Below are 18,355 nucleotides of genomic sequence, written 5' to 3'. Positions count from 1 at the left end.
ATCTTGCAAGTTAACAGGCGGGTCACAAACAGACAAATAACACCGCAGTAAAAACAGTGGTGTGCAGAACAGCATCTCGGGAATGCAGAATCTAAAGGTCCTTGTCAAGGATGGACTACTGCAGCAAGCGACCACACCTGGTTTCACTCCTATCAGCTAAAAACAAGTAGAAGTGGCTCCAGTGGGCACACCATCACCAACACTGGACAACTGAGCAGTGGAAAAACCATTGTTGTCTGGTCCGACGAATCCTGGGGTCCTGTTCTGTCATGCTGAGTCAGGATTTGGGGTCCATAGCCCCATCCTGCCTGGAGTCAACGGTACAGGCTGGTGGTGGCTGTGATGTAATAGTGTGGGGAATGTTTTCCTGGCACACGTTAGGTCCCTTGATACTAATTGAACAACGTTTGAGCACCACACCTTGTAGAATCCACGCCCCGAAGAATTCAGTTTGTTCTGGAGGCACCGCCCCGGTACTAGATGGGTGTACCAAATAAATTGGCCACTGAGTGTATATAACATGTATAGACTAATATAATAGATCATGTGCATGTCAGGTGGTGATGACATGCTAGGGTCGAAGATGACAAGGGAAATACATGTTGATATAATCTAACTTTAACACTCACACTCAATCACACACACTCAATCACACACACTGACCCCCCCCCCCCCCTTACACATACACATATTCTGTGACCCCACCTTGCCACTGAAGCTCTGGCGGATGTCTGACAGGGTCTCTGGAGCCATGAAGGCAGGAGTCCCAGCTGTGGAGGATAGCAGGGCATCGTTGCCCTCAAACTGGTTACTGACCCCAAAGTCGGCAATCTTCACATGACTGTCGTCACCCAGCAGCAGGTTAGAAGGCTTGATGTCCCGGTGGACTATCTTCTGGTAGTGCACTGAGGAGAACAGAGAGAAAGAAAGAAAGAAAGAAAGAAAGAAAGAAAGAAAGAAAGAAAGAAAGAAAGAGAGAGAGAGAGAGAGAGAGAGAGAGAGAGAGAGAGAGAGCGCGAGAGAGTGAGAGACGGCGGAATAGCAGAACTTTATATGGTAAGTGATTCCATGATGCCAGACTTTCTAATGACCATTAAGATTTGGCCAAGAGACAGAGTTTTCTGTGGTCAGAAACACCGCAGGGCTCTAGTTATTCTTTAAAAAAAGCTCTTCTTCTACCAGGCAGAGAGGAAGACATCCCACTCAACCGGAGGCAGCAGGGTTGTGTTCATAAGAGCACAATGTAGCAAAAAAAAGTCTCAAAACCAGCATTTCCTCAAGTTCAATAACAATACATGCCATTTAGTAGAAGCTTTAATCTCTAGCGATTTACACTCATGAATGTATACACTACCGGTCAACAGTTTGGGGACGCTTAGAAATATCCTTGTTTTTGAAAGAAAAGCAATTTTTTTGGTCCATTAAAATAACATCAAATTGATCAGAAATACAGTGTAGACATTGTTAATATTGTAAATGACTATTGTAGCTGGAAACGTCAGATTTCTTAATGGAATATGTACATACTGTAGGCGTACAGAGGCCCATTATCAGCAACCATCACTCCTGTGTTCCAATAGCACGTTGTGTTAGCTAATCCAAGTTTATCATTTTAAAAGGCTAATTGATCATTAGAAAACCCTTTTGGAATTATGTTAGCACAGCTGAAAACTGTTGTGCTAATTAAAGAAGCAATACAACTGGCCTTCTTTAGACTAGTTGAGTATCTGGAGCATCAGCATTTGTGGTTTCGATTACAGGCTCAAATGGCCAGAAACAAAGAACTTTCTTCTGAAACTCGTCAGTCTATTCTTGTTCTGAGAAATGAAGGCTATTCCATGCGAGAAATTGCCAAGAAACTGAAGATCTCGAACAACGCTGTGTACTACTCCCTTCACAGAACAGCACAAACTGGCTCTAACCAGAATAGAAAGAGGAGTGGGAGGCCCCGGTGCACAACTGAGCAAGAGGATAAGTACATTAGAGTGTCTAGTTTGAGAAACAGACGGCTCACAAGTCCTCAACTGGCAGCTTCATTAGAAGGTCAGCATCCCGGAGTTTCCTCTTCACTGTTGACGTTGAGACTGGTGTTTTGCAGGTACTATTTAATGTAGCTACCGGTTGAGGACTTGTGAGCCATCTGTTTCTCAAAGTAGACACTCTAATGTACTTGTCCTCTTGCTCAGTTGTGCACCGGGGCCTCCCACTCTTTCTATTCTGGTTAGGGCCAGGTTGCGCTGTTCTGTGATGGGAGTAGTACACAGCGTTGTATGAGAGCTTCAGTTTCTTGGCAATTTCTCACATGGAATAGCCTTCATTTCTCAGAACAAGAATAGACTGACGAGTTTCAGAAGAAAGTTCTGATTATTGCTGCCTGGCAGTGACTGCTGTAACACCCACACACAGAGGTGATGCACCGTGTTGCCGCCTGGCAGTGAATGTTGTAACACCAGATGTGATGCACTGTGCTGCTGCCTGGCAGTGAATGTTATAACACCAGATGTGATGCACTGTGCTGCTGCCTGGCAGTGAATGTTATAACACCAGATGTGATGCACCGTGTTGCTGCCTGGCAGTGAATGTTATAACACCAGATGTGATGCACTGTGTTGCTGCCTGGCAGTGAATGTTATAACACCAGATGTGATGCACTGTGTTGCTGCCTGGCAGTGAATGTTATAACACCAGATGTGATGCACTGTGTTGCTGCCTGGCAGTGAATGTTATAACACCAGATGTGATGCACCGTGCTGCTTCCTGGCAGTGAATGTTATAACACCAGATGTGATGCACTGTGCTGCTGCCTGGCAGTGAATGTTATAACACCAGATGTGATGCACTGTGCTGCTGCCTGGCAGTGAATGTTATAACACCAGATGTGATGCACCGTGCTGCTTCCTGGCAGTGAATGTTATAACACCAGATGTGATGCACTGTGCTGCTGCCTGGCAGTGAATGTTATAACACCAGATGTGATGCACTGTGCTGCTGCCTGGCAGTGAATGTTATAACACCAGATGTGATGCACTGTGCTGCTGCCTGGCAGTGAATGTTATAACACCAGATGTGATGCACCGTGTTGCTGCCTGGCAGTGAATGTTATAACACCAGATGTGATGCACTGTGTTGCTGCCTGGCAGTGAATGTTATAACACCAGATGTGATGCACTGTGTTGCTGCCTGGCAGTGAATGTTATAACACCAGATGTGATGCACCGTGCTGCTGCCTGGCAGTGAATGTTATAACACCAGATGTGATGTGACACGGGTCGCTTCCCAGATTAATGATTGAACAATGAAGACATGAATGGCTTGACCTTGGGGTTGATTTCTATGGTACAGTAACATTGTGAGTACGTACAGGGTGACTGATACTAAGTTATACTGCAGCTCTTCACACACACGAAGAGACACACTAACTTTGACATTTAAGCATTTTAAGCATATGCTCTTATCCAGAACAACTAACAGGAGCAATTAGGGTTAAGTGCCTTGCTCAAGGTCACATACAGATTGTGGATAAGAGCGTCTGCTAAACGACTAAAATGTAAAACGATCAAATTCAGTTTATTTCAAGTGCATTCAAATTCACATCAATGTCATAACATATTTTAGAGAGAAAGTGATTGCTGTAAAACTGTGAGTCATGCATTAAATGGGCCAATCTGTGAGCCATGCATTAAAGGGCCAATCTGTGATTTCTACATCCAGTTTTTGACTTTTAAATTAATTATATACACATTGATTCTTGAAGAATGTAACTTATAAATGCCTCATGTGCTGAGTTCAACTGTCATACCTCATTAGAAACCCCCAAAATAAGCTTGTTTAACTCCAATGTTTGTAAACAATGTATCGGTAAACAAACAGTCAGTCCTTGCATCCGTAGCTCTGTCTATGACATTGTTGAAACTAAATACACTACAAGGAACGTCTTGATTAGTGTTATGTTAGCTAGCTAGCTACAAAGTTGCTTTGTATCATGACAAGGTGTAGTACTGAAACTACCGAGGTTACCTAGCCAGCTACACGTTCAAAGTCAACAACGCAGCCACTGCTAGCTAGCCTACTCCACCAGCCAGCAGTACTGTATCATTTTAGTCAATAACATTTTTGCAACGTAAGCTTAACTTCCTGAACATTCGAGACGTGTAGTCCACTTGTCACTCCAATCTCATTTGCATTAGCGTAGCCTCTTCTGTAGCTTGTCTACTATGTGTCTGCCTATCTCTGTTCTCTCTCCTCTGCACAGGCCATACAAACGCTCCACACCGCGTGGCCGCTGCCATTCTAACCTGGTGGTCCCAGCGCGCACGACCCACGTGGAGTTCCAGGTCTCCGGCAGCCTCTGGAACTGCCGGTCTGCGGCCAACAAGGCTGAGTTCATCTCAGCCTATGCTACCCTCCAGTCCCTAGACTTCCTGGCGCTGACGGAAACATGGATCACCACAGATAACACTGCTACTCCTACTGCTCTCTCCTCGTCTGACTACGTGTTCTCGCATACCCCTAGAGCATCGAGCCAGCGGGGTGGTGGCACTGGAATCCTCATCTCTCCCAAGTGGACATTCTCTCTTTCTCCCCTGACCCATCTGTCTATCTCCTCATTTGAATTCCATGCTGTCACAGTTACCAGCCCTTTCAAGCTTAACATCCTTATCATTTATCGCCCTCCAGGTTCCCTTGGAGAGTTCATGAATGAGCTTGACGCCTTGATAAGTTCCTTTCCTGAGGATGGCTCACCTCTCACAGTTCTGGGTGACTTTAACCTCCCCACGTCTACCTTCGACTCATTCCTCTCTGCCTCCTTCTTTCCACTCCTCTCCTCTTTCGACCTCACCCTCTCACCTTCCCCCCCTACTCACAAGGCAGGCAATACGCTTGACCTCATCTTTACTAGATGCTGTTCTTCCACTAATCTCATTGCAACTCCCCTCCAAGTCTCCGACCACTACCTTGTATCCTTTTCCCTCTCGCTCTCATCCAACACTTCTCACTCTCCCCCTACTCGGATGGTATTGCGCCATCCCAACCTTCGCTCTCTCTCTCCCGCTACTCTCTCCTCTTCCATCCTATCATCTCTTCCCTCTGCTCAAACCTTCTCCAACCTATCTCCTGATTCTGCCTCCTCAACCCTCCTCTCCTCCCTCTCTGCATCCTTTGATTTCCTCTGTCCCCTATCCTCCAGGCCGGCTCGGTCCTCCCCTCCTGCTCCGTGGCTCGACAACTCACTGCGAGCTCACAGAACAGGGCTCCGGGCAGCCGAGCGGAAATGGAGGAAAACTCGCCTCCCTGCGGACCTGGCATCCTTTCACTCCCTCCTCTCTACATTTTCCTCTTCTGTCTCTGCTGCTAAAGCCACTTTCTACCACTCTAAACTCCAAGCATCTGCCTCTAACCCTAGGAAGCTCTTTGCTACCTTCTCCTCCCTCCTGAATCCTCCTCCCCCTCCCCCCCCCCCCCCCCTCCTCCCTCTCTGCGGATGACTTCGTCAACCATTTTGAAAAGAAGGTTGACGACATCCGATCCTCGTTTGCTAAGTCAAACGACACTGCTGGTCCTGCTCACACTGCCCTACCCTGTGCTTTGTCCTCTTTCTCCCCTCTCTCTCCAGATGAAATCTCGCGTCTTGTGATGGCCGGCCGCCCAACAACCTGCCCACTTGACCCTATCCCCTCCTCTCTTCTCCAGACCATTTCGTGAGACCTTCTCCCCTACCTCACCTCGCTCATCAACGCATCCTTGACCGCTGGCTACGTCCCTTCCGTCTTCAAGAGAGCGAGAGTTGCACCCCTTCTGAAAAAACCTACACTCGATCCCTCCGATGTCAACAACTACAGACCAGTATCCCTTCTTTCCTTTCTCTCCAAAACTCTTGAACGCGCCGTCCTTGGCCAGCTCTCTTGCTATCTCTCTCAGAATGACCTTCTTGATCCTAATCAGTCAGGTTTCAAGACTGGGCATTCAACTGAGACTGCTCTTCTCTGTGTCACGGAGGCTCTCCGCACTGCTAAAGCTAACTCTCTCTCCTCTGCTCTCATCCTTCTAGACCTATCTGCTGCCTTTGATACCGTGAACCATCAGATCCTCCTCTCCACCCTCTCCGAGCTGGGCATCTCCGGCACCGCGCACGCTTGGATTGCGTCCTACCTGACAGGTCGCTCCTACCAGGTGGCGTGGCGAGAATCTGTCTCCGCACCACGTGCTCTCACCACTGGTGTCCCCCAGGGCTCTGTTCTTGGCCCGCTCCTATTCTCGCTATACACCAAGTCACTTGGCTCTGTCATATCCTCACATGGTCTCTCATATCATTGCTATGCAGATGACACACAATTAATCTTCTCCTTTCCCCCTTCTGACAACCAGGTGGCGAATCGCATCTCTGCATGTCTGGCAGACATATCAGTGTGGATGACGGATCACCACCTCAAGCTGAACCTCGGCAAGACGGAGCTGCTCTTCCTCCCGGGGAAGGACTGCCCGTTCCATGATCTCGCCATCACGGTTGACAACTCCCTTGTGTCCTCCTCCCAGAGTGCTAAGAGCCTTGGCGTGACCCTGGACAACACCCTGTCGTTCTCCACCAACATCAAGGCGGTGACCCGATCCTGTAGGTTCATGCTCTACAACATTCGCAGAGTACGACCCTGCCTCACACAGGAAGCGGCGCAGGTCCTAATCCAGGCACTTGTCATCTCCCGTCTGGATTATTGCAACTCGCTGTTGGCTGGGCTCCCTGCCTGTGCCATTAAACCCCTACAACTCATCCAGAACGCCGCAGCCCGTCTGGTGTTCAACCTTCCCAAGTTCTCTCACGTCACCCCGCTCCTCCGCTCTCTCCACTGGCTTCCAGTCGAAGCTCGCATCCGCTACAAGACCATGGTGCTTGCCTACGGAGCTGTGAGGGGAACGGCACCTCCGTACCTTCAGGCTCTGATCAGGCCCTACACCCAAACAAGGGCACTCCGTTCATCCACCTCTGGCCTGCTCGCCTCCCTACCTCTGAGGAAGCACAGTTCCCGCTCAGCCCAGTCAAAACTGTTCGCTGCTCTGGCACCCCAATGGTGGAACAAGCTCCCTCACGACACCTGAAACCCCACCTCTTCAAGGAATACCTGGGATAGGATAAAGTAATCCTTCTAACCCCCCCCTTAAAAGATTTAGATGCACTATTGTAAAGTGGTTGTTCCACTGGATATTATAGGTGAATGCACCAATTTGTAAGTCGCTCTGGATAAGAGCGTCTGCTAAATGTCTAAAATGTAAATGTAAAATGTACATTTCTCCAGGCCCATCCCTCGGCTTTTTACCAAAATATACAGCGGGTATATTGTTTGAACCTTATTAGAGTACATTAGAGATAGACAGAGCAAACATATACACAAACTCTTTCTACGTGATCCTGCGATGCAACTAACCATGTAACGACAATAATATCAGAGAAGATCCAAACAAGAACATTGCTCTAAGCTGGTGAGTCACGCATTAAGGAAACTAACATTTATTTAACTAGTCAGTCAAGAACAAATTCTTATTTTCAATGACAGCCTAGGAACAGTGGGTTAACTGCCTTGTTCAGGGGCAGAACGACAGATGTTTACCTTGTCAGCTCGGGGATTCGATCTAGCAACCTTTTGGTTACTGGCCCAACGCTCTAACCACTAGGCTACCTGCCGGCTATCTACCGTAAACTATGTGAAGCATATTGCTTATCCTACGTGATACTAGTAGCCATGCTACTACGGAGGTGAATACTTCCTATAGGCATTATCCAATCCCTATATGTTACATAACATAGCCCAAGCTCTGCCATGATATACAGAAGCCTACAGAGCACACACTGCATACATAGAGAGCATACAGGACACAACATACCGTAACCCATCCTACCATAGTACTACAGTACAGTTCACCTATTGATTATGCTAATAGCCCTGTGAGCCAGATCCCCCTCAGTCTAATATAGGACAACAGCCTTAGAAAAGCCCTGATTGGCTATAAGCTCAACACTAAACATCCTGATTGGCTATACGCTCAACACTAAACATCCTGCTTGGCTATAAGCTCAATACTGATGTTCCTGATTGGCTATAACCTCAACACTAAACATCCTGATTGGCTATAACCTCAACACTAAACATCCTGATTGGCTATAAGCTCAATACTGAAGCTCCTGATTGGCTATGAGCTCAATAGCACTGAGGGGGTAGATTGTGTCTGACAGTCTGACACACCAGAACATACTGTGGCTGGAGGGGAGCTAGACGAGGGCTGAGGGGGAAAACACAGAGAGAGGGGGAAAACACAGAGAGAGGGGGAAAACACAGAGAGAGGGGGAAATGGAGACTCAAGTCTACCAGGCACACTGTTCTACCCTGTTCAGTGATGGAGGCTGGCTCCTCTTCTCCACTGAGATTATGATATGGGGTAGTCAGGCAGTCAGGCAGTCAGGCAGTCTGGTAGTCAGGTAGTCAGGCAGTCTGGTAGTCAGGCAGCCTGGTTGTCAGGCAGTCTGGTAGTCAGGCAGCCTGGTAGTCAGGCAGTCTGGTAGTCAGGCAGTCTGGTAGTCAGGCAGCCTGGTTGTCAGGCAGTCTGGTAGTCAGGCAGTCTGGTAGTCAGGCAGTCTGGTAGTCAGGCAGTCTGGTAGTCAGGCAGTCTGGTAGTCAGGCAGCCTGGTTGTCAGGCAGCCTGGTAGTCAGGCAGTCTGGTAGTCAGGCAGCCTGGTTGTCAGGCAGCCTGGTAGTCAGGCAGCCTGGTAGTCAGGCAGCCTGGTTGTCAGGCAGTCTGGTTGTCAGGCAGTCTGGTAGCCTGGCAGCACGATGATGTAGCGGTATATACAGTACTGTATGTATGAGGGGAAAAGAAGAGGAAGGAGTATGATGGTAGTACTCACAGTACTCCATGCCCAAGACGATGTCTCTGAAGTACAGACGTGTCTGCTCCTCAGTGAAGGGGCTGTCTGTGGGGACCTCCATCACTGGACTGGGATCGCCGCAGGAACCATCCCACAGATAGGTAGAGAGAGAGAGACAACATAGTATATAGCTAACAATAACATTTTAAACGTTATTCTTTTCAAACTTTTGTGTGTGTAATGTTCACTGTGAATTTGTTTATTTACTTGCTTTGGCAATGTAAACATATGTTTCTCACGCCAATAAAGCCCATTTGGGAGGGGTATATAGAGAGAGCGAAGAAGAGATAGCTAGAGAGACTGTCTGTCTGTCTGTCTGTCTGTCTGTCTGTCTGTCTGTCTGTCTGTCTGTCTGTCTGTCTGTCTGTCTGTCTGCTCTGTCTGTCTGTCTGTCTGTCTGTCTGTCTGTCTGTCTGTCTGTCTGTCTGTCTAACATGATAGCTAGAGAGACTGTCTGTCTGTCTGTCTGTCTGTCTGATGGAAGAGATAGCTACAGAGACTGTCTGTCTGACTGACTGACTGACTAACCAACAGACAGAGACAGACAGAGACACAGAGAGACTGTCAATTCTGTCAGTCTCTCTAGCTGTCAGACAGACAGATGGACAGACAGAGAAAGAGACAGACAGACACAGAGAGAGCGAGAGAGCGAGAGAGAGAGAGAGAGAGGCAGAGACACAGAGAGCGAGAGAGAGAGAGCGAGAGAGTGAGAGAGGCAGACAGAGACACAGAAAGCGAGAGAGAACTAAAGAGAGCGAGAGAGCGACAGACAGACAGACACAGGCTGACTGACTGTTGGTTGCATTACTGCCTGGTATGGCAACTGCTCGGCCTCCGACTGCAAGGCACTACAGAGTGTAATGAGTATGGCCCAGTACATCACTGGGGCCAAGCTTCCTGCCATCCAGGACCTCTATACCAGGCGGTGTCAGAGGAAGGCCCTAAAAATGGTCAAAGACTCCAGCCACCCTAGTAATAGACTGTTCTCTCTGCTACCACATGGCAAGCGGTACCAGAGCACCAAGTCTAGGTCCAAAATGCTTCTTAACAGCTTCTACCCCCAAGCCATAAGACTCCTGAACAGCTAATCAAAGGGCTACCCAGACCCCTCTTTTACGCTGCTGCTACTCTCTGTTTATAATCTATGCATAGTCACTTTGCCTCTAACTACATGTACACATTACCTCAATACCTCCACTAACCCCACACAATGACTCTGTACCGGTACCCCCTGTATATAACCTCACTTGTTATTTTACTGCTGCGGTTTAATTATTTGTTACTATTATTTTATATTTTTTACTTAACACTTGTTTTTACCCTAAGGTCTACACCTCTTGTATTCTGTCTGTCTGTCTGTCTGTTGTATTCGGCGCATGTGACAAATAAAATTTGATTTGACTGACACAGAGAGATAGAGACAGACAGACAGACACAGGCTGACTGACTGTGTCTGTCTGTCTGTCTGTCTCTATCTCTCTGTGTCAGTCAAATCAAATTTTATTTGTCACATGCGCCGAATACAACAGACAGACAGACAGACAGACAGACAGACAGACAGACAGACAGACAGACAGACAGACAGACAGACAGACAGACAGACAGACAGACAGAGAAATGAGCTCGAGGGCTCCTGAGTTCTTCTGTAAAAAATATAGAAATAGAGTTGGATAAATGTAGATTAACCGAATTGTTTTCCTAAAAGAATAGACTACTGCTACCAAGGACTATCAAGAAAAAACTTCTAACAAAGCAAAACCTGCAGGAGAAACACAGTGGTGTCACGCCCTGTTCTGTTTCACCTGTCCCTGTGATTGTCTCCCCTTCTCCAGATGTGACTTATTTATTCCCCAGTGTATTTATCCCTGTGTTTCCTGTCTCTTTGTGACAGTTCGTCTTGTATGTTTAGTCAAGATAACCAGCGTGTTTTTCCCCCATACTCCTTTTCTATTCTCTTTTGCTAGTCTTCCCGGTTTTGACCACTGCCTGACTCGGGACTACTTTCCCGCCTGCCTGATCATCCTGCCAGCCCTGACCTTGAATCAGCCTGCCCTTTCGTACCTATTGGACTCTGAACTGGTTTTGACCTTTTGCCTGTACACGACCATTCTCTTGCCTCCCTCTTTATGGATTAATAAACATTGTAAGACTCCAACTATCTGCCTCCTGCGTCTGCATCTGGGTCTCGCCTAGTGCCTTGATAAGCGGAACCTGGAAATACCATCCAACACAAAACTGAGTGAGCAATATTCAGTCTGAAGCTACTTCTGAAGCCAAAAAGTAAAATACAATAATCTCTAGGTAATTCTGTTATAGAAAGCTAAGTAAATAAGTCTACTAAGCTGCTAGGACAGAACAGGCTGCTAGGCCAGAACAGGCTGCTAGGCCAGAACAGGCTGATAGGAGAGAACAGGATGCTAGGACAGAACAGGGTGCTAGGACAGAACAGGCTGCTAGGCCAGAACAGGCTGCTAGGAGAGAACAGGATGCTAGGACAGAACAGGATGCTAGGACAGAACAGGCTGCTAGGACAGAACAGGCTGCTAGGACAGAACAGGCTGCTAGGCCAGAACAGATTGCTAGGCCAGAACAGGCTGCTAGGAGAGAACAGGATGCTAGGAGAGAACATGCTGATAGGAGAGAACAGAACAGGCTGCTAGGGCAGAAGAGAACAGGCTGCTAGGCCAGAACAGGCATCTAGGCCAGAACAGGCTGCTAGGCGAGAACAGGATGCTAGGAGATAACAGGCTGCTAGGACAGAACAGGCTGCTAGGACAGAACAGGCTGCTAGGAGAGAACAGGATGCTAGGAGAGAACAGGCTGCTAGGACAGAGCAGGCTGCTAGGACAGAACAGGCTGCTAGGACAGAACAGGCTGCTAGGACAGAGCAGGCTGCTAGGACAGAACAGGCTGCTAGGACAGAACAGGATGCTAGGACAGAACAGGAAGCTAGGACAGAACAGGCTGCTAGGACAGAAAAAGATGCTAGGACAGAACAGAAAAGGCTGCTAGCACAGAACAGGCTGCTAGGACAGAACAGAACAGCCTGCTAGGACAGAACAAGCTGCTAGGACAGAACAGAACAGGATGCTAGGACAGAACAGGCTGCTAGGGCAGAACAGAACAGGCTGCTAGGACAGAACAGGCTGCTAGGACAGAACAGAACAGGCTGCTAGGACAGAACAGGCTGCTAAGACAGAACAAGCTGATAGGACAGAACAGAACAGGCTGCTAGGACAGAACAGGCTGCTAGGACAGAACAGGCTGCTAGGACAGAACAGAACAGGCTGCTAGGACAGAACAGGATGGAAGGACAGAACAGGGTGCTAGGACAGAACAGGATGCTAGGACAGAACAGGCTGCTAGGAGAGAACAGGCTGCTAGGTCAGAACAGGCTGCTAGGTCAGAACAGGTTGCTATGACAGAACAGGCTGCTAGGACAGAACAGGCTGCTAGGACAGAACAGAACAGGATGCTAGGTCAGAACAGGAAGCTAGGACAGAACAGGCTGCTAGGACAGAACAGAACAGGCTGCTAGGACAGAACAGAAAAGGCTGCTAGGATAGAACAGGCTGCTAGGACAGAACAGGCTGCTAGGACAGAACAGGATGCTAGGGAAGAACAGGCTGCTAGGACAGAACAAGCTGCTAGGACAGAACAGAACAGGATGCTAGGACAGAACAGAACAGGCTGCTAGGACAGAATAGGCTGCTAGGACAGAACAGGAAGCTAGGACAGAACAGGATGCTAGGACAGAACAGGCTGCTAGGACAGAACAGAACAGGCTGATAGGACAGAACAGGCTGCTAGGCCAGAACAGGCTGCTAGGACAGAACAGGCTGCTAGGACAGAACAGGCTGCTAGGACAGAACAAGCTGCTAGGACAGAACAGAACAGGCTGCTAGGACAGAACAGGCTGCTAGGACAGAACAGGCTGATAGGACAGAACAGAACAGGCTGCTAGCACAGAACAGGCTGCTAGGACAGAACAGGCTGCTAGGACAGAACAGGCTGCTAGGACAGAACAAGCTGCTAGGACAGAACAGGATGCTAGGACAGAACAGAACAGGATGCTAGGACAGAACAGGCTGCTAGGACAGAACAGAACAGGCTGCTAGGACAGAACAGGCTGCTAGGACAGAACAGGCTGCTAGGACAGAACAGGCAGCTAGGACAGAACAAGCTGCTAGGACAGAACAAGCTGCTAGGACAGAACAGAACAGGATGCTAGGACAGAACAGGCTGCTAGGACAGAACAGAACAGGCTGCTAGGACAGAACAGGCTGCTAGGACAGAACAGGCTGCTAGGACAGAACAGGCTGCTAGGACAGAACAGAACAGGCTGCTAGGACAGAACAGAACAGGCTGCTAGGACAGAACAGAACAGGCTGCTAGGACAGAACAGGAGGCTAGGACAGAACAGAACAGGCTGCTAGGACAGAACAGGCTGCTAGGACAGAACAGGCTGCTAGGACAGAACAGGCAGCTAGGACAGAACAGGCTGATAGGACAGAACAGAACAGGCTGCTAGCACAGAACAGGCTGCTAGGACAGAACAGGCTGCTAGGACAGAACAGGCTGCTAGGACAGAACAAGCTGCTAGGACAGAACAGGATGCTAGGACAGAACAGAACAGGATGCTAGGACAGAACAGGCTGCTAGGACAGAACAGAACAGGCTGCTAGGACAGAACAGGCTGCTAGGACAGAACAGGCTGCTAGGACAGAACAGGCAGCTAGGACAGAACAAGCTGCTAGGACAGAACAAGCTGCTAGGACAGAACAGAACAGGATGCTAGGACAGAACAGGCTGCTAGGACAGAACAGAACAGGCTGCTAGGACAGAACAGGCTGCTAGGACAGAACAGGCTGCTAGGACAGAACAGGCTGCTAGGACAGAACAGAACAGGCTGCTAGGACAGAACAGAACAGGCTGCTAGGACAGAACAGGAGGCTAGGACATAACAGGATGCTAGGACAGAACAGAACAGGCTGCTAGGACATAACAGGTTGCTAGGACAGAACAGGCTGCTAGGTCAGAACAGGATGCTAGGACAGAACAGGCTGCTAGGAGAGAACAGGCTGCTAGGACAGAACAAGCTGCTAGGACAGAACAGGCTGCTAGGACAGAACAGGCTGCTAGGACAGAACAAGATGCTAGGACAGAACAGGCTGCTAGGACAGAACAGAACAGGACGCTAGGACAGAACAGGATGCTAGGACAGAACAGGCTGCTAGGACAGAACAGAACAGGCTGCTAGGACAGAAGAGGCTGCTAGGACAGAACAGAACAGGCTGCTAGGACAGAACAGGCTGCTAGGACAGAACAGGATGCTAGGACAGAACAGGCTGCTAGGACAGAACAAGCTGCTAGGGCAGAACAGAACAGGCTGCTAGGACAGAACAGGCTGCTAGGACAGAACAGGAAGCTAGGACAGAACAGGATGCTAGGACAGAACAGGATGCTAGGCCAGAACAGAACAGGCTGCTAGGACAGAAGAGGCTGCTAGGACAGAACAGAACAGTATGCTAGGACAGAACAGGCTGCTAGGACAGAACTGGATGCTAGGACAGAACAGAACAGGCTGCTAGGACAGAACAGAACAGGCTGCTAGGACAGAACAGAACAGGATGCTAGGACAGAACAGAACAGGCTGCTAGGACAGAACAGGCTGCTAGGACAGAACAGAACAGGCTGCTAGGAGAGAACAGGCTGCTAGGACAGAACAGGATGCTAGGAGGGAACAGGATACTAGGACAGAACAGAACAGGCTGCGAGGACAGAACAGGATGCTAGGACAGAACAGGATGCTAGGACAGAACAAGATGCTAGGACAGAACAGGCTGCTAGGACAGAACAAGCTGCTCGGACAGAACAAGCTGCTAGGACAGAACAGGCTGCTAGGACAGAACAGAACAGGCTGCTAGGACAGAACAGGATGCTAGGGCAGAACAGGATGCTAGGACAGAACAGGATGATAGGACAGAACAGAACAGGCTGCTAGGACAGAACAGGCTGCTAGGACAGAACAGAACAGGCTGCTAGGACAGAACAGAACAGGCTGCTAGGACAGAAAAGGATGCTAGGAGAGAACAGGCTGCTATGACAGAACAGGATGCTAGGACAGAACAGAGCCCTAGAGCTGTTGTCAGAGGACAGATTACGGGCCCCCAACCACATCATAATTCACAAATTACCTGAGGCCCCACCAGGAAATGGTGGTAACAGCACTCAAGGGAGTGATTGAACAAGTTTCTTCCACTTTCTCCAACGCACACCAAATAATGCATGCAGAGCAGAATTAGGCCGATACTCTTTAATGATCAAAATCCAGAAAAGAGTCGTTAAATTCTACAACCACCTAAAAGGAAGCGATTCGCAAACCTTCCATAACAAAGCCATCACCTACAGAGAGATTAACCTGGAGAAGAGTCCCCTAAGCAAGCTGGTCCTGGGGCTCTGTTCATAAACACAAACACACCCCACAGAGCCCCAGGACAGCAACACAATTAGACCCAACCAAATCATGAGAAAACAAAAAGAGAATTACTTGACACATTGGAAAGAATTAACAAAAAAAACAGAGCAAACTAGAATGCTATTTGTCCCTAAACAGAGAGTACACAGTGGCAGAATACCTGACCACTGTGACTGACCCAAACTTAAGGAAAGCTTTGACTATGTACAGACTCCGTGAGCATAGCCTTGCTATTGAGAAAGGCCACCGTAGGCAGACCTGGCTCTCAAGAGAAGACAGGCTATGTGCACACTGCCCACAAAATGATGTGGAAACAGCTGCTCTTCCTAACCTCCTGTCCAATGTATGACCATATTAGAGACACATATTTCCCTCAGATTACACAGATCCACAAAGAATTCGAAAACAAACCCGATTTTGATAAACTCCCATATCTACTGGGTGAAATAACACAGTGTGTCACGATTTCCGCCGAAGTCGGTCCCTCTCCTTGTTCGGGTGGCGTTTGGCGGCCGAAGACACCGGTCTTCTAGCCATCGCCGCTCCACCTTTAATTTTCCATTTGTTTTGTCTTGGTTTTCTGCACACCTGGTTCACATTCCCTCATCTGACCTAATGTATATTACCCTCTGTTCCCTCCATGTCTGTGTGTGGAATTGTTTGTTTGTTACGTGTGGTTCGCATCAGGCTGGTTTGCGCCGGGTATGTGTTTGAACCGTGTGTTTTGTTTATTGTACCGTTTGTGTACTTTGGCCGTTATCGCTGTTTTCCTTGGGCATGAATAAAATGTGCCTGTTATCACCCATCTCTGCTCTCCTGACTTACCTTCAATCAGTTGCGCACATCGTGACACAGTGTGTCATCACAGCAGCAAGATGTGTGATCTGTTGCCACAAGAAAAGGTCAACCAGTGAAGAACAAACACCATTGTAAATACAACCCATATTTATGCTTATTTATTTTCCCCTTTTGTACTTTAACCATTTGTACATCGTTACAACACTGTATACATACATAATATGACATTTGAAATGTCTTTATTCTTTTGGAACTTCTGTGAGAGTAATGTTTACTGTTAATTTTTATAGTTTATTTCACTTTTGTATATTATCTACCTCACTTGCTTTGGCAATTAACATATGTTTCCCATGACAATAAAGCCCCTTGAATTGAATTGAGAAAGAAAGAGACAGACAGAGAGACAGACAGACAGACAGACAGACAGACAGACAGACAGACAGACAGACAGATAGACAGACAGACAGAGAGATAGACAGACAGACAGACAGAGAGATAGACAGAGAGAGAGAGACAGACAGACAGACAGACAGACAGACAGACAGACAGACAGACAGACAGACAGACAGACAGACAGACAGACAGACAGACAGACAGACAGACAGACAGACAGACAGACAGACAGACAGACAGACAGCACAGTTAGAGCAGATTGTAAATACAAGACAACCACACAACCTCCCACATCACTGGCACCCAACACTTAACAACAAGGACATCCATACCATGTCAAATCAACCAGCACCACCAGTAACAGCAGAGTCTTCTGCCCCCATGGATAGGATTTAATTTAACACAGGGCTTAAACAGAACATAACCAATTTCCCAATGTTAGCCATGTAGTCACCAAATCAGCTATTCCACAGACAGCAAGCTACCTACAACTCTGAAATGTTTTCAAGTCCTCCGTTTAATGAATCCATCTAAATGCCAACTATCCTGAGTGTGTAGATGGAAAGAGCAGGATGAATTGAAATGAAAGGGGAACCGCATCTCCATCTCCTCTCCGGTGGGAAATAGATCATTAGAAATGATTATGTAGACAGAGAGAAAATGCTCTCTCTCTCTCTCGCTCTCTCTCAATTCAAGGGCTTTATTTGCAAGGGAAACATATGTTAACATTGCCAAAGCAAGTGAAGTAGATAATAAACAAAAGTGAAATAGACAATAAAAATTAACAGTAAACAAGTTCCAAAAGAATAAAGACATTTCAAATGTCATATTATTTCTATATACAGTGTTGTATATATACAGTGTTCAAGACCCTGTTTTTCAAATATAATTCGTAAAAATCCAAATAACTTCACAGATCTTCATTGTAAAGGGTTTAAACACTGTTTCCCATGCTCGTTCAATGAACCGTAAACAATTAATGAACAATTTAAACACCTTTGGAACGGTCGTTAAGACACTAACAGCTTACAGACGGTAGGCAATTAAGGTCACAGTTATGAAAACTTAGGAGGTCACAAATCGTATTTACAATGGTGTTTGTTCTTCACTGGTTGACCTTTTCTTGTGGCAACAGGTCACAAATCTTGCTGCTGTGATGGCACACTGTGGTATTTCACCCAAAAGATATGGAAGTTTATCAAAATTGGGTTTGTTTTCTAATTCTTTGTGGATCTGTGTAATCTGAGGGAAATATGGGTCTCTAATATGGTCATACATTTGGCAGGAGGTTAGGAAGTGCAGTTCAGTTTCCACCTCCTTTTGTGGGCACATAGTCTGTCTTCTGTTGAGAGCCAGGTCTGCCTTTCTCAATAGCAAGGCTATGCTCACGGAGTCTGTACATAGTCAAAGCTTTCCTTAAGTTTGGGTCAGTCACAGTGTCACGTATTCTGCCACTGTGTACTCTCTGTTTAGGGACAAATAGCATTCTAGTTTGCTCTGTTTTTTGTTAATTCTTTCCAACGTGTCAAGTAATTGGTCCCGTGTGGCTCAGTTGGTAGAGCATGGTGTTTGCAACGCCAGGGTTGTGGGTTCGTTTCCCACGGGGGACCAGTACGGAGAGAAAATGTATGAAATGTATGCATTCACTACTGTAAGTCGCTCTGGATAAGAGTGTCTACTAAAATGTAATTCTCTTTTTGTTTTCTCATGATTTGGTTGGGTCTAATTGTGTTGCTGTCCTGGGGCTCTGTGGGGTGTGTTTGTGTTTGTGA

At 47.5% G+C, this 18,355-nt stretch overlaps 1 protein-coding gene across 2 annotated transcripts in view; it reads right to left on the bottom strand.

The window, feature by feature from the left end:
* The window catches only part of LOC106603934 (calcium/calmodulin-dependent protein kinase kinase 1), a 156,775-nt gene that overhangs the window by 37,899 nt on the left and 100,521 nt on the right, over positions 1-18,355 (bottom strand). For both annotated transcript variants that reach the window (XM_014198188.3, XM_014198189.3), the window contains exons 10-11: positions 8,894-8,982; positions 706-905 (exon numbers count right to left, since the gene is read on the bottom strand). In XM_014198188.3, coding sequence (XP_014053663.1) covers positions 706-905; positions 8,894-8,982 — 289 coding nt within the window. The remainder of the gene's footprint in view (positions 1-705; positions 906-8,893; positions 8,983-18,355) is intronic.

This window comes from Salmo salar, chromosome 04 (genome assembly GCF_965601325.2).
Source record: "Salmo salar chromosome 04, fSalSal1, whole genome shotgun sequence".
Classification (NCBI taxonomy): domain Eukaryota; kingdom Metazoa; phylum Chordata; class Actinopteri; order Salmoniformes; family Salmonidae; genus Salmo; species Salmo salar.
Note: the sequence above shows the minus strand (reverse complement) of the source record. Positions and strands in the feature narration are given on the sequence as shown.